This window comes from Anser brachyrhynchus (assembly GCF_964034855.1).
Source record: "Anser brachyrhynchus genome assembly, chromosome: 17".
Taxonomy (NCBI): domain Eukaryota; kingdom Metazoa; phylum Chordata; class Aves; order Anseriformes; family Anatidae; genus Anser; species Anser brachyrhynchus.
Window position 1 is genome coordinate 12,542,015 of NC_137710.1, and position 12,115 is coordinate 12,554,129.

At 56.6% G+C, this 12,115-nt stretch overlaps 1 protein-coding gene across 2 annotated transcripts in view; it reads right to left on the reverse strand.

Moving 5' to 3' along the window:
- The window catches only part of TBX3 (T-box transcription factor 3), a 241,275-nt gene that overhangs the window by 6,828 nt on the left and 222,332 nt on the right, over positions 1–12,115 (reverse strand). Inside the window, exons 1-4 of one of the 2 annotated variants that reach the window (XM_080559596.1) lie at positions 5,719–6,391; positions 4,664–5,108; positions 2,533–2,800; positions 1,083–1,229 (exon numbers count right to left, since the gene is read on the reverse strand). In XM_080559596.1, the coding sequence (XP_080415722.1) occupies positions 1,083–1,229; positions 2,533–2,800; positions 4,664–5,058 (810 nt within the window). In that variant the 5' untranslated portion in view covers positions 5,059–5,108; positions 5,719–6,391. Of the gene's footprint in view, positions 1–1,082; positions 1,230–2,532; positions 2,801–4,663; positions 5,109–5,718; positions 6,392–12,115 lie in introns of those variants that run through there. The other variant, XM_080559595.1, reaches the window with a different exon arrangement.

A 12,115-nucleotide genomic window follows, 5' to 3' on the forward strand; every position in this document is an offset into this window, starting at 1 on the left:
CGGCTTTCGGCCCGATTTCATGGCAATGGGACAAACACGCTGCCTTCTGGCCGGCCGCGGGTCCAGAGCGGGGCGCGCAGCCCCGCCGGTAATCCCAAAGCAAAGTCTAACTCCCTGGGCGCGCTTTTTGCTTTCCGTTTCCTCGCCAACGGCCGGCCGCGGCCACGGGGCAAAACAGCCCGAGCCCTGTAGTCCCAAGATTTTGGGAGCCCAGGGCTCGGCCCCCCCTCTCGCCCCCTGATTTTGAGCCGCGGAGGAGGCTGCCGCGGCCGGGCGCTGCGCATCCAGAGCCCCTGCCCTTGGCGCACACGCACGCAAAGTTCAAATTTATAGGCAGAAAAATAAAAGGCCCTTCTTGGCTCTTTCGCTTCCTTCCACTTGACTTAATTATCGTAAATTCGCCATTTGCTAGTCTCCCAAATATACCACCTTCGTTGTGAGCGACAATAAACCCGCAGAAATGGGAACGCAGCGTCTGCAGCGCTGCAAACTTTCTCACACTGGCTCTTTTAGACCTTGCAGCTAAATTCAAGCGAGATACCCCTCTCTGATCAGAGCATATTTCTGCACCACAAAAAATAATAAAACACTGCAGGATACGAAAAAAAAATCATAATATAATAATAATAGGAACCAGACGTGCGCTCCAGCCTTATTGCCAATTGCTGTTAAAGGAGCTAAAACAGCACAAAGGCCAGGAAGAATTACAAAATCTCCAGCCACGCTGCTCTCCCCCCTCTGTCTTTCGACACACGGATCCGATTCTTTTTCTGATGCGTCTTAGATTAAATCCACACTGAAAGCAGCGATCCCCACCCCATCCTACCCCCTTTTCTTCCCGAAAGAAGCCCCCCGACCCCCCCCGCGACCCTCGACCCCCCCCAGCTCCATGCCCTGCCCGGGGGCGGCTGGAGCACGGCGTTAGCAGAGCCCCCGGCCCCCCCACCCAGGGGCTTGGGGGGAACCGGGGCAGGGGGGGAGAGGAGCGGGATGGGCTTCGTGATTTTGAAGGGAACACTGCAGAGTAAAAGCTCTCTTAAAAGCCAAAACACGTAAAACAAATCCTTTCTTAATCTCCTTACCTTATCATTCTGGTATGCGGTCACTGCGATGAATTCAGTCTCCGGGAAAACGTAGGTCCTGAACGTGCTGTAGGGCAGCTTGAGGATATCGTTCGCTCTGACGATGTGGAACCGGGGTTGGTACTTGTGCATGGAGTTTAGGATGGTCTGGAGCGGGGCAGCAGAGGGCGAGGAGGGGGGGGAACGACACGGTCAGAGCGGGCAGCACCCCCGCCTCGATTTTCTCCCCCCCTCCCTCCAGCCTCCACTCCTCTCCCCCTGCTCGCCTCCCCTTCGCTGCCTCCTCCCCGCCGAGAGCATCTCTCCGGGCACCACGCAGCCGCCTCCAGCATCCAGCAAAAAGCACTGACAGCTCCAGCTCGGCGGGGGGAGACCGGCCGCCCGGCGGCTCTGCGGGGACTGGGGAAAGCCCTGCAGTGATTTCCCTATGAGCGGAGAGCCGGGGGGGGGAGGGAAGGGAAGCTCGTCCGGGCTCCGGACGAAATGTCTCGTGATTTTAACGTGAAATGAAATGAAATAAAATAATCGCTATATGAAAAAAAAAAAAAAAAAGGAGCAGCAGCTACAATAGCAACAACAACACGAGAGCCTTGGCTAGGTCTAATTGCTCGCCCCAATCCACTTAAGGCCTTCTGCGAGAGGCAAAAATGTATCGTCTAATCAAATCACAGGCAGCAAATGCAATCTTCAGCACATTAGAGATCCCCCGACCGCGGCCACCACCAGCACCCCCGGCTCCGAGACAGAGGCTTTCCCAGGAACAGAAAGAAACGGCAAGGATCGCCAGAGCACTTATCAGCACGTTTGTTTGATTTCACTCTTAGGGGCAGCGTTTTATCTCTGCACACCCAGTAAATGTAAAGGAGTGGATAGACATGAATGGGCAACTTGACCTCTGATTTTGGTTCCTGTTTATTTTCACTCCGGCTTGCTTTACATTATCCAGATTAATATATATTTAAATGTTTGCGTACTTGGGCCTTTAAGCCCTTTCTACACACATGCATATCGTTTTCCTATGCCTAAAAAGTGTGACCGTCTTTATTAAAAAAATATTATATATACATATATTTATAAAGTCAACACAGCTCCGAGAAATATCGAGTTGCACTACGCTGGAAATATACCTCTCAGATTAATACTGAATGGCACGGATTGGGCTTTGGAAAGGTTACAGAATAAACTCGATTGTTTAATCCTGACCTCGGCAAGAGAAAAAAAATATCAAGGAATATTAGAAACCGGACACACGCACGTCAGCCGCGAGCGTGGAGAGGGCTATTTATTCCTCATTTTCCACCCATTTATTCCGCCCGAGTTCAAACGCCTGGGAAAGCTCCGGGCCGGGCGGCTGCGCTGCGGGGACAGGGCTGGGGACAGGGCCCGGGGAGCCCCCGCGACACGGGCAGCGGAGGGAAGAGGGGCTAAAGAAGGGGGAAAAGGCACTCACAAATCCGTGCTTGTCAGAGATATTGTTAGTGAGCTTCAGCTTGTGAAAGGTGACGACTTTGGACATCCATTGTTCTCCGGTGGCCGGGCTGTCCGGGTGGATGTACATTCTCTTTGGCATTTCAGGGTCAGCTTTGCCGGCTACCATCCACCGGGAATTATGGAATTTGTACCTACAATCATCAGCCGCCACAATATCCATCAATAAAATGTACTTGGCCTTTTTATCCAGTCCAGTGCATCTCACTTTAAATGGAGGAAACATTCTCCTACGGGCAGAGAAGGGGAGAGGGGAGGTATAGAAAAGACAAGACGAAAAAAAGAAAAAAATAATAATAATTACAGCGTTTAAGTAAGCTCCTGGAGCTTGGTAGCACATCTACCAAGAGCTCGCTCAGAAGCAGAAAACTCCCCCCCCCCCCATACACACAACATGAAGGTTTTCCCCCCGCCCCCAGCGAAACGATTTTTCAAACGCTTTAAAAGTTCCAGGAAAAAAATCGTCCCTCGGATAAGAGGCGGAGGGGAGCGGGGCGTATTCCCTAGAAGTCAGCAGGCACCTACCCTCTTCCATTCCTAAACAGCAAAGCCTAATTTGGGTCTCTCAGATCTCTTATTATTCTTATTATTTTGCCTGCTGAACAAAGAAATAGGAAAATAACACTCTCCGATTAAAAATACTCCTTGCTTCCATAACCTGCTCCATCTATAAAGAGCGGAGGGGGGATTTTTTTTTTTTTTTAATCAACAAAGGAGGAGAAAACCCCACGGTGAGGGAGCTGCCGTGGCTCCCACAAGGCTGCAAGGTCCCAGAGCCTGATATTTGTGCAGAGGGCTCTCTGCAAAGCACGCTCCCCTCTGCTCCTAAGTCCAGCTCGAAACTGCAACAGGATACCACAAATTTGCTGTTTATTATATCGAGTGGTTGGCATTCAGCAATCGCAACTTAAAAGGAAACACATGACTTTGCAACATGTAAGAGCACCTAGCACTCGCCGAGGCTTTTCGCGCAAAACTTTTGACCACAATTAACAGAGAAAACTTAGAAAAGGCAATAAAATGGGCCGGGGGATTTTTTTCCCCCCTGCTGATGTTAGTATATTTTTTTTCCCTGAGCCTGTACCCTGCAAGTGGTGCACTGCGAGGAGGCGAAGCTCCTGCAGGGCTGCTAAGGGCGACCTAGGAAGACTTTTCAGGAGTGGCTTCCTCGAGTAATTCTGGCAAATTACACGCGAATTGTTTGCTACCTTTCTAGGGGTTGCGCATTAGAAAAACAGCCGAGTGCGAAGGGTTTTCTCGCTACGTGTCATCACATCAATAGGTAGAGTTGTAAAAGAGCACAGATGTCAATTAGTAGCGAATATAGAGAGGGGTTTCAGACGTGTAAACCTATAAAATGCAGAAATGCAGAGCGTGTACGCGCCGTGTATGTTCATTCATTCACACGTGAAGGTTATATAAATACAGAGACACACAGCACGCTCCTGCAGGAGCTGCAAAACCTTTCCCTGCAGCTCAAGCAGCCCCTCTGCAGCCCGTGCGGGAGCGCCGGCTGTTTTTGTCAGCTTTTTGTGCATTTCCACATGTAATTAGTCAGCACAAATGCATGCCTGTATCGCCGCAGAGACAGAGGCACAAGCGAAGCAACTGATAAACTGAATATCTCAGCCCTCCTGCAGCTACCACCTCACCCGCAGAGATATGCCACTGCAAATATATATATATAATTTTTGCTATATTCCCCCTCTCTCTGTCTTCAGGAAGAAAAACTCCAAGCAGTTAGGCTGTGATCAGGCCGGCGCCTTTTCCAGCCCCAAATTATTTTCCTTCTGCTACCAGAAAGTATTAAGCTGCTGAACCATGAAGAGCCCCCCTCGCCCCCTGCACACGCACCCGCTGACCGGGGGCTGGGTCGTGTGGTTCAGCAGTTCAGCCTTTCCCTGCAGCGTGGTGCCCAGAGACAGGCTGAGCACCTCAGCTGCCTGCAACTTTTCCTAATTTCAGAGGAACCGAGCTCCACGGAGGCAGCACCGGAGGAAGAGCCTTGCTCTGGAGCAGGCTGCTGGGGTGCAGAGACCGAGGGGTGGGGGAGAGAGAAAAAACACAGCACGAACCCCCTGACTCGGACCTACCTTCCTGATTTGGTGATCACCATCTCCGTGCCTCTTTTATGGAATTGTTCCCAAAGCTCTTTGGCCTCCAGATGCACTTTGGGGTCGTCTTCCACCTCTTCTTCTGGCTCCAGAGTTTTTAAAGGCCTCAGATGGGCTGCTGCCTGGTGGCCCAGGGAAGAAAAGGGGATCCCAGTCTCTGCGGCCCCCACTAACTGATCCATGATGGGTTTAGCCAGAGCCCCCGGCAGGGAGAGGGCGGCCGCCCCGTTGGGAGGCAAAGCCAGAGCGGGGAAGAAGGGAGGCTGATGTCCCAGCACAGCGCTCATGGCAAAGTCCGGTGCCCGGTGAGGTAAAAAAGGATGATAAGCCATGCTTGTCCCAGGGATTACTGGATCTCTCATCGGTATATTCATCCACTCCACTCCTCGGTCTTCCTACTGCTGGAGTAGTCCTGGAGTGGGTTCTAACAGCACATCATGAAGAAGAAAAATTAAGATAATAACAATAACAGCGATAAAGCACCAAAAAAATAAAAATAAAAAAAATAGGGTGGGGGAAACAAGCTCTAGACAGCACAGTACATGGGGAGAGGCAGAACTTCTACAGCCTACAACTTCCCGAGCCGGGGCACATCCCCAGCCCTCGGGACAGCGGATTAACAGGATTGTTCATTATTAGTCGTGCTCTTTTTTTGTTCTGTCTCTGCGAGTTTTTTTGTTTTGTTTTGTTTTTTGTTTTGTTTTTTTTTCCTGAGTGGAAGTCCTTGCGCTCGAAAAGAAACGCCGAAGAAGGGGAAAAAAAAAATCCACCGGGCTCGCAGGCTGCTCCCGTTGCCGCAGAAGGGCTGGACAAGCCGAGATCCTTTTTTTTCTTCTTCTTCTTTTTTCTCGTGCTCTCAGTCCCCCCTCTCTTCTTTCGTTGCGGAGGGTGACGGCTCCAAGCTGGCTTTTCTTTTTGGGTGGCTGGCTTTGCCCCCCCCCTCCCCCCCACCCCTCCACCTTTCCTCCGTACGGTCAGGCTGCAGAGCAGAGGCTGGCAAGGGAGGGAGAGCAGAAAGAAGCAAACAAACCCACCCCCCCTCGGCGACCGAGGACGGCTCCTCGGCAACCTTCAGGCAGCGGCAGCAGCAAAAACTTGGAGGAAAATCTCGTTTCCGCCTCGCCTTCCCCCCTCTCCGAGCAGGAGCTGGTCAGAGTGCCCTGATTTCCATCAGGATCTCTTCTTTCTTTCACCCTCCTCCGCCTTTTTTTTTTTTCCCTTTCTCTTTAAAAAAAAAAAAAATCGGGAAGAATTATACTCTTGTCTCCGCTCCAGCAAAGGAGAGAGGGAGAAAGAGAGAGGGAAAGAGAGAGAAAGAAGGAGAAAGGAGGGGGGGAGAAAGAGAGAAAGAGAAAGGGGGGGAGAGAGAGAGAGAGAGAGGGAGAGAGAGAGAAGGAGCCTCTCAGCTCTGAGAATTCCCTGTGAGTCTGTGCTCTGCGTGCACCAGATTGTATGGATGTGTTGTGGGTTACAAGGGAGCTGGAGCCTCCTTGATTGGCTCTTTGACGCTTTCGGACCAATTGTGTGGCTCCATAGGCGTGGTTTTGACAGGTCGAGTGGAAGGGGGACAGAGCCGAGTTATAAAAAGAAGGTGTCGGAAACTGTAACGCTGCAGCAAAGCATCACTAGTACTCCGTGCCGTGTGAATATGTCAACATGAGCACGGAGGGGAGGGGAGCAGGCGAGCCGGGAGCCGCCTCTAGGGGGGGTGCTCGGGGCCGCCTCGCCCCCCCCCCGCCCCCCCCCCCCCGGCCGGCCCCGGCGCGCTGGGCACCGCCGCTCGGCGGCCCCCCCGGTAGGAGCTTCCACCGCTGCGGCGAGCGGGAGGAAAAGGGAGAGGAGGGGTGGGGGGCATATCGGGGAAGGGGTGGGGGGGGGGGGGGGGTCCGGCCTCGGGTGCCCCCACCGCAGCTCTGCCAGCACCCGTGGAGAGAGGATTTGGGGGGGGGGGGGGGGGGTTGAAGGGAACGTGTCCGCACCCCTCGTGCCCTCCCGCCGCCGCTCAGCGGTGCCCCCCCGAAATAAATAATTGGAAAAAAGTTGCTTTTTTTTTTTTCTGACACGGAAAGCACCCCCGGGGCTGGGCTCGGGCACTTCGCTCTCCCCAAAGCCCGCTGTTGTTGTCGTGGGCGGCTGCAGCCGGGCAGGGGCCGCTCGGCTCCGCTCAGCCCCGGCTCCGCTGCCCGTAAAGGCTGCGGGGTGAGGCGGTAAAAAGAAAACCACGAGTTTTTTATTTTTAATTTCATTTTTTAATTATTTTTTCCCTTTCCGTGGCGGTGGGGAGGAGTGCGGCAGCTCGGCTGCCACCGGCGCCGAGAGGGTTACGCTCCCACACCCCTCCTCTTCCATGAGGTGTGCGGGGAGGAGACGGGAAGTGCGGCTTTCCCTGCGCCCGGCCCGACGGGGGGGGGCCCGGCCCCGGCCCCCTCCTGGCCCCGGCCCGCTGGGAGCCGCTTCCCTGCGGGAAAACCATCACGCGTGGGTCCCCGCCCGGCCCCACGGAGAGGGAAACTCCGGGCCAGGATGCGCCTGCGAAGTTTTTTTTTTTTTTTTTAAGACATGTTCCTGGGGGGGTGACAGCGCAGGGCAGCGAGATGGGGGTTGTGAGTGTCAGATTGTGCCCTCCCTCCCTTCCTATCCACACCCCCCCCCCCAGAAAGCTGCTGCGTGTCCGTGGGTGCGCGTTTGCGGCGTGGGTGTGCGCGTGGGGGAGGGGGGGGTCCGTGGCGCAGGGGGCGCGCAGGGCACGCGTGGGTCGGACGGGATGTCCCAGCACCGAAACACCCCCCCAGCCGGGGATGGGGGGGGGGGGGGCCTGGGGGCTCCCCCCTTCTTTCTTTAACGAGGGGCAGAGAATCCTCCGGGAGGGGAGCGGCGGAGCGGGGCCGCGGGGGCTCGGCGCTGACGGCGCGCAGATGGGAGCGGAACCTCTAAAGTGATTAGCTCTTCTAGCATTGCATTTTTGACGCACATGGCTAAGAGCGCTTGGCGCCAGCTTGGTGAAGTCCCTGTAGTAACCAGCGTCTAGGATCGCTTTGCATTCACCAAAATATCTCCCCTTTGGTCGGGGGTGGGGGTGGATGGAGAAAAGAGGAGGAGGGAGGAAAGGAAGCGGGAGTAATGCATTCAAAGAAAACGGGGGGGGGGAAAAAAAAAAAAAAGACAAGGGCGGGGGGGTGGGACTGATGTGTTTCAAGAAACCAGGAGCCTGGCTGCCCGCGCAGCGCTCGGCGAGCTCTCATCGAAGGGACCGAGCTCCTCCAGCCCCCCTTGCTCCCAACCGAGACTCCGGCTCCTGCCTCCAGCCGTTACACCTTCCCCGTTACGGAGCCCACAGCGAAGGCCGGGCGGCTCGGAGAACATCGCAGCGATTCTCCCCAGCCGGGCCTTCGGGCCGTCGCGGGGAGCAGGAGGGTCTCCCCGTCTCTGGCAGGAGAAGCGCAGCCGCTGCCAGCACCGCCTCGCCCCGCGCCCTGCGCCCGCCGGCCCGGTGCGCACCCCCGGGGCCGCGGCGGAGGCCGGAGCCGTCGCTGCCCTCCGTGCTCGCCCCGCACCTTGCGCCGCTTGCTCCGCACCCACCCGCGCGGCGGCCTCGGAGGGAAAAAAAAATAAATAAATAAAATTGTTTGCCGCTTATGATTCCCAATTTCAGCGTCTGGCTAATGGCGTGCAAACTTCCGCCAGTTCCGAGTGACCTCCCCGACGAAGCCCCCTGGAGACTCGTATTATGAAGGGAGGCTGCACTAATCTAAGATCAAAAGCGGGAAGGTGCGAACAGTCTTTGTCTCCCTTCGGCCGCCTCATTCCCCCTCCTGTGTGTGATAAATCTACCCTGGCGCCGACTGCGCGCTGGATGATTAATTTGCAAGCAAACAAAAGGGACCTGATGGCCAGCCATCTTAGTTAAATATTGGCCAGTGCTTCCAGCTACTTGTTAGCCGCCTCTTCGCCAGAAATAAATAAATAAGCGAGGCGCAGAAATAAATAAATAAGGAGGCCCGCAGAAATGAATAGCAAAGGGGAAGAAAGAGGGTAAGAAAAAAAAAAAGGAAAAGAAAAAAGAAAGAAGAGGAGATCAGAGCGGCCGATGGCGAAGGGCCGGGAGCCCGGTGGAGGTGGGAATGGGGCTGGACGCGGGGGGAGGCCGGGTGATAGCACGCGGAGATAGCCGGCTCCCCCCGCGCCTCCCGGCCGGGCTGCACCAAGGCCGACACTATCTTGGCTCTTCAAAGAGGCATGAAAGGTCCCCGCTGTCTCCCCGGAGAGCGGCCAGGCCTTTGGCTCTCTAATCTCGGAGCGCAAAGAGCCAAAGGCCGGCCCGGGGGGGAGGCCCCCGCCAGCCTCCGCTCCCGGCTGCCTCCTTTGCCGGCTGCTTACTGCTTTTTTTCCCCGGTTCAACCCAGGCCGGAGGGAAAGCAGAGCTGGCCGGGCCCTGGGTCTGGCTGCCGAGCGGCTGGGAGAGCCCCGCTCGCTCAGATTTCGCCCTCCTAAGCAACTTTGAGCGTTTGCGCGAGAGAGCGGGGCATGCAGCGAGCCTGCCCCGCGCGTGTGTGCTCGAGGTGTGGGAGGAGAGAGGCTCTCGCTCTCTCCCGGTGGCCTGAAGAGCCAGCTGGAGGAAGAAGGCAAGAGGAAAAGAAAGGCTTCCGAGCCCACACGTCCTCTCCCAAGCCTGCGGGAACAGCTCCGAGGCGTGCGTGCGTGCGTGGAGGGCTGGTGTGCGTGCTGCGAGGCCCGTGTGCGTGTGCACCGGGAGGCTGCGGGGGTGGGTGAGACTGGGGGGGGGGGGGGCGGAATTTGGGAACTGGGGTACACCACAAATCCCTACTCCAGCACCAAAACCTAACCCTAACCCTAACCCTGCACAGCCCCTGTGCTGGCACCGGACGGCGACAGGCCCTGCTGTGCGGTGAGCAATGCTGCCCTGACACCACGTTGTGGGGGACTCACACCCTAATCTTGGCCTCCCCTTATCCCACCGCACGTCCCAAGCACCCTGCCTCCCTGCCGCCCCGCACCCTGCAGGATTCACCCACCTCCTCCCTCCCTTCTCCCCCTCCCACCCCCCCGTGCCGCAGCCTCCGCTCCGTCTCCAGCCCTGGGAAGGCGACACGCCGCCGTGGCTGAGCTGTGTTTATCCGAAATAAAATGCACTGGGGCTCGTTTACTTTGGCAGGTTTGCAGTAAATACGCTCTCGAGCGCGGGGGGTGGCTGGCGAGTGGCGATTACACGCTTATTCCGAGGGAAACTCTCCCCCCCCCCCCCCTTTCGTAGGCCCTTCCCCATCCCAGCAAAAGGTGTCGGAAAATGGGGGCCGGTGTTGACACAGCTCCATCCCGGAGTGGCACTGCAGGCCGCAGGCATAATGAAGTGGGTCCCTGAGGGAGCGAGTCTATATACTTGGACTACATAAACTGCTGCGGGGGAACGGGGAGGGGGGAGCACTGCAACAGCTCTTGGCCTTCCCTGCGCCACAGCTCTTCCTCCAACTGCTGGCTGAATTTTGCGGAAAGCCCGGCCTGAAAAACTTTGCAAAGTAACCTGCCCGGGTCCAAAAGAGCACGGTGAGGGATTAGAAATAGAAAGCAGGAAAAAAAAAATAACAGCAACACGTCTCTCTCTGACCAGGCTGGGCCCCACTGTGTCCCACCGCAATCACCCGGGCTGTGCCTGTGTCTGGGCACTGAAATAGAGGCAGGGAGGGGGGGGATCAGGCTCCTGGGGCTTGCAGGGCTGGGGGGAGCTGGGGGATGGCTTTACAGGCTTTACACATGCCTCATCGGGACACCGGGAAATGAAAAAAAAAAAAAAAGTGAAAGCTGTGTCAGGGGAAGGTTTCTCATCCTCCAGCCTTCCCTGGGATGTGTCTCTACGGGAAAGGCTGCTGGTGGGGCTGCTGAGCCTCTGGGGCCTGGCTCCTGTAGGTCCCACAATTGCTCAAAGCTCCAGCCCTGTGGCGAGCCCCCTTTTCCCCTATATCCCATCCCACCCTGACTGTCTCCAGTCCCAGCTGCATGGCCACAGACAGGAGACAGAACAAGCGAGCCCCCAGGTGAGCCCCCCAGGTGCCATCCCACAGCTCCCCACTCCCCAGCCAGGCCCTTTGGGGCCAGGACACAGGATCACCACGTCCCCCTTGGCCTTTTGGAGCACTTTGGCCCCACTATCTCCATCCTCTCCTTGAAGCATCACCAACACACACAACACCAGGCAGCCCTTTCCTCCCCCCCCGGCCTCACTCCTTTCACCAGTGGGTTTCCAGCAGAGGCGCAATGAGAGCCCCGCTCTCCCCTCGCTCCCCACCCCGATCCTTCTGCTTCCACCACCGCTGGCTGGGCTGAAATTGTAAATAGAGTTCGCTATTTGGATAAGGATTTCTTTTTTTTTTTTTTTTTAAATAGCCAGGCGTATACGTACAGTTTGCCGCTCAGGAAGTGGAGCTAATTGTCGTTTCCTATAGTCAAACAGATCTATCTTTTCAATGCTGTCTTTGTGCGTGTGTGTGTCTGCGTGCGAGAGAGCGAGCGGGAACGAGTGGCTACGTTTATTCAATTATTTAAACACACACACACCACAACAACAAGACAGAGGAGGGACCAGCCGGCCCGCAGGAGCCCTCCAGATGCGGCGTTGTCCCCCCCCCCCGCCTCCAGCAGAACGAGGCACCGGGCGAAAGAAACCCATTTTATCTGCTTTGACCATCAGCCGTGTTCCTCGGCAGCCCAGCCCAGCCCAGCCCAGCAGCTTTTTTCCCCCACCTCCCTAGGGGTCTGCCCCGAGTCCCCCAGCCTGGGGGCGGGCAGGCGGCACCCCCGGGCCCCCGGCAGGCGCCGGGCTGTGGCAGAGCCGGGGGGGGGGGGAGCCGGGAGCCTCTGGCCCCGGCGCTGACACACTTTGCTCCCATTTTCCTCAAGATGCCACGAAGTCACCCGGCGATCGATTGATACCTCGGCCCGGGGGAGAAAAGGGAGGAGGGGGGGACCCAGCTGTTGCAAAAGGACATGGTAAATCTAATCGGGGCTACTGTCAATAGAGAAATGACAGGGAAGAAGAATTGGCTTCTTAAAGTCTGCTGAACTAACACTCATCATGGAGCCGCGGACACGTATTCTCAATCGGAGCCTGGTATCCATTACTATTTGCCTTACTAGGTTTCAATTAGGGAGAGATATAACCCCCGCACGGCCCCCCCCGGGCAGGAGATAAATGAAAGGGACGAGGAGGCACCGGCCAGGTCCCGTCTGAGCGCCACGTTTGTCCCCAAAGCCCGGCTCCTGCCGTCCCCAAGCCAACCCACCCGGCCCGGCCCGGCTCCCGGCGGGGGTCCCGCTGCCTCCCCCCTTCTCTCCGCTCCTCGTTTGCCTTCTCCTGTTTTCCCCTGTTATCGAACCCCACTTCCAGCCCCTGTTGCTTTCCGTTTTTCTTCTTCTGTC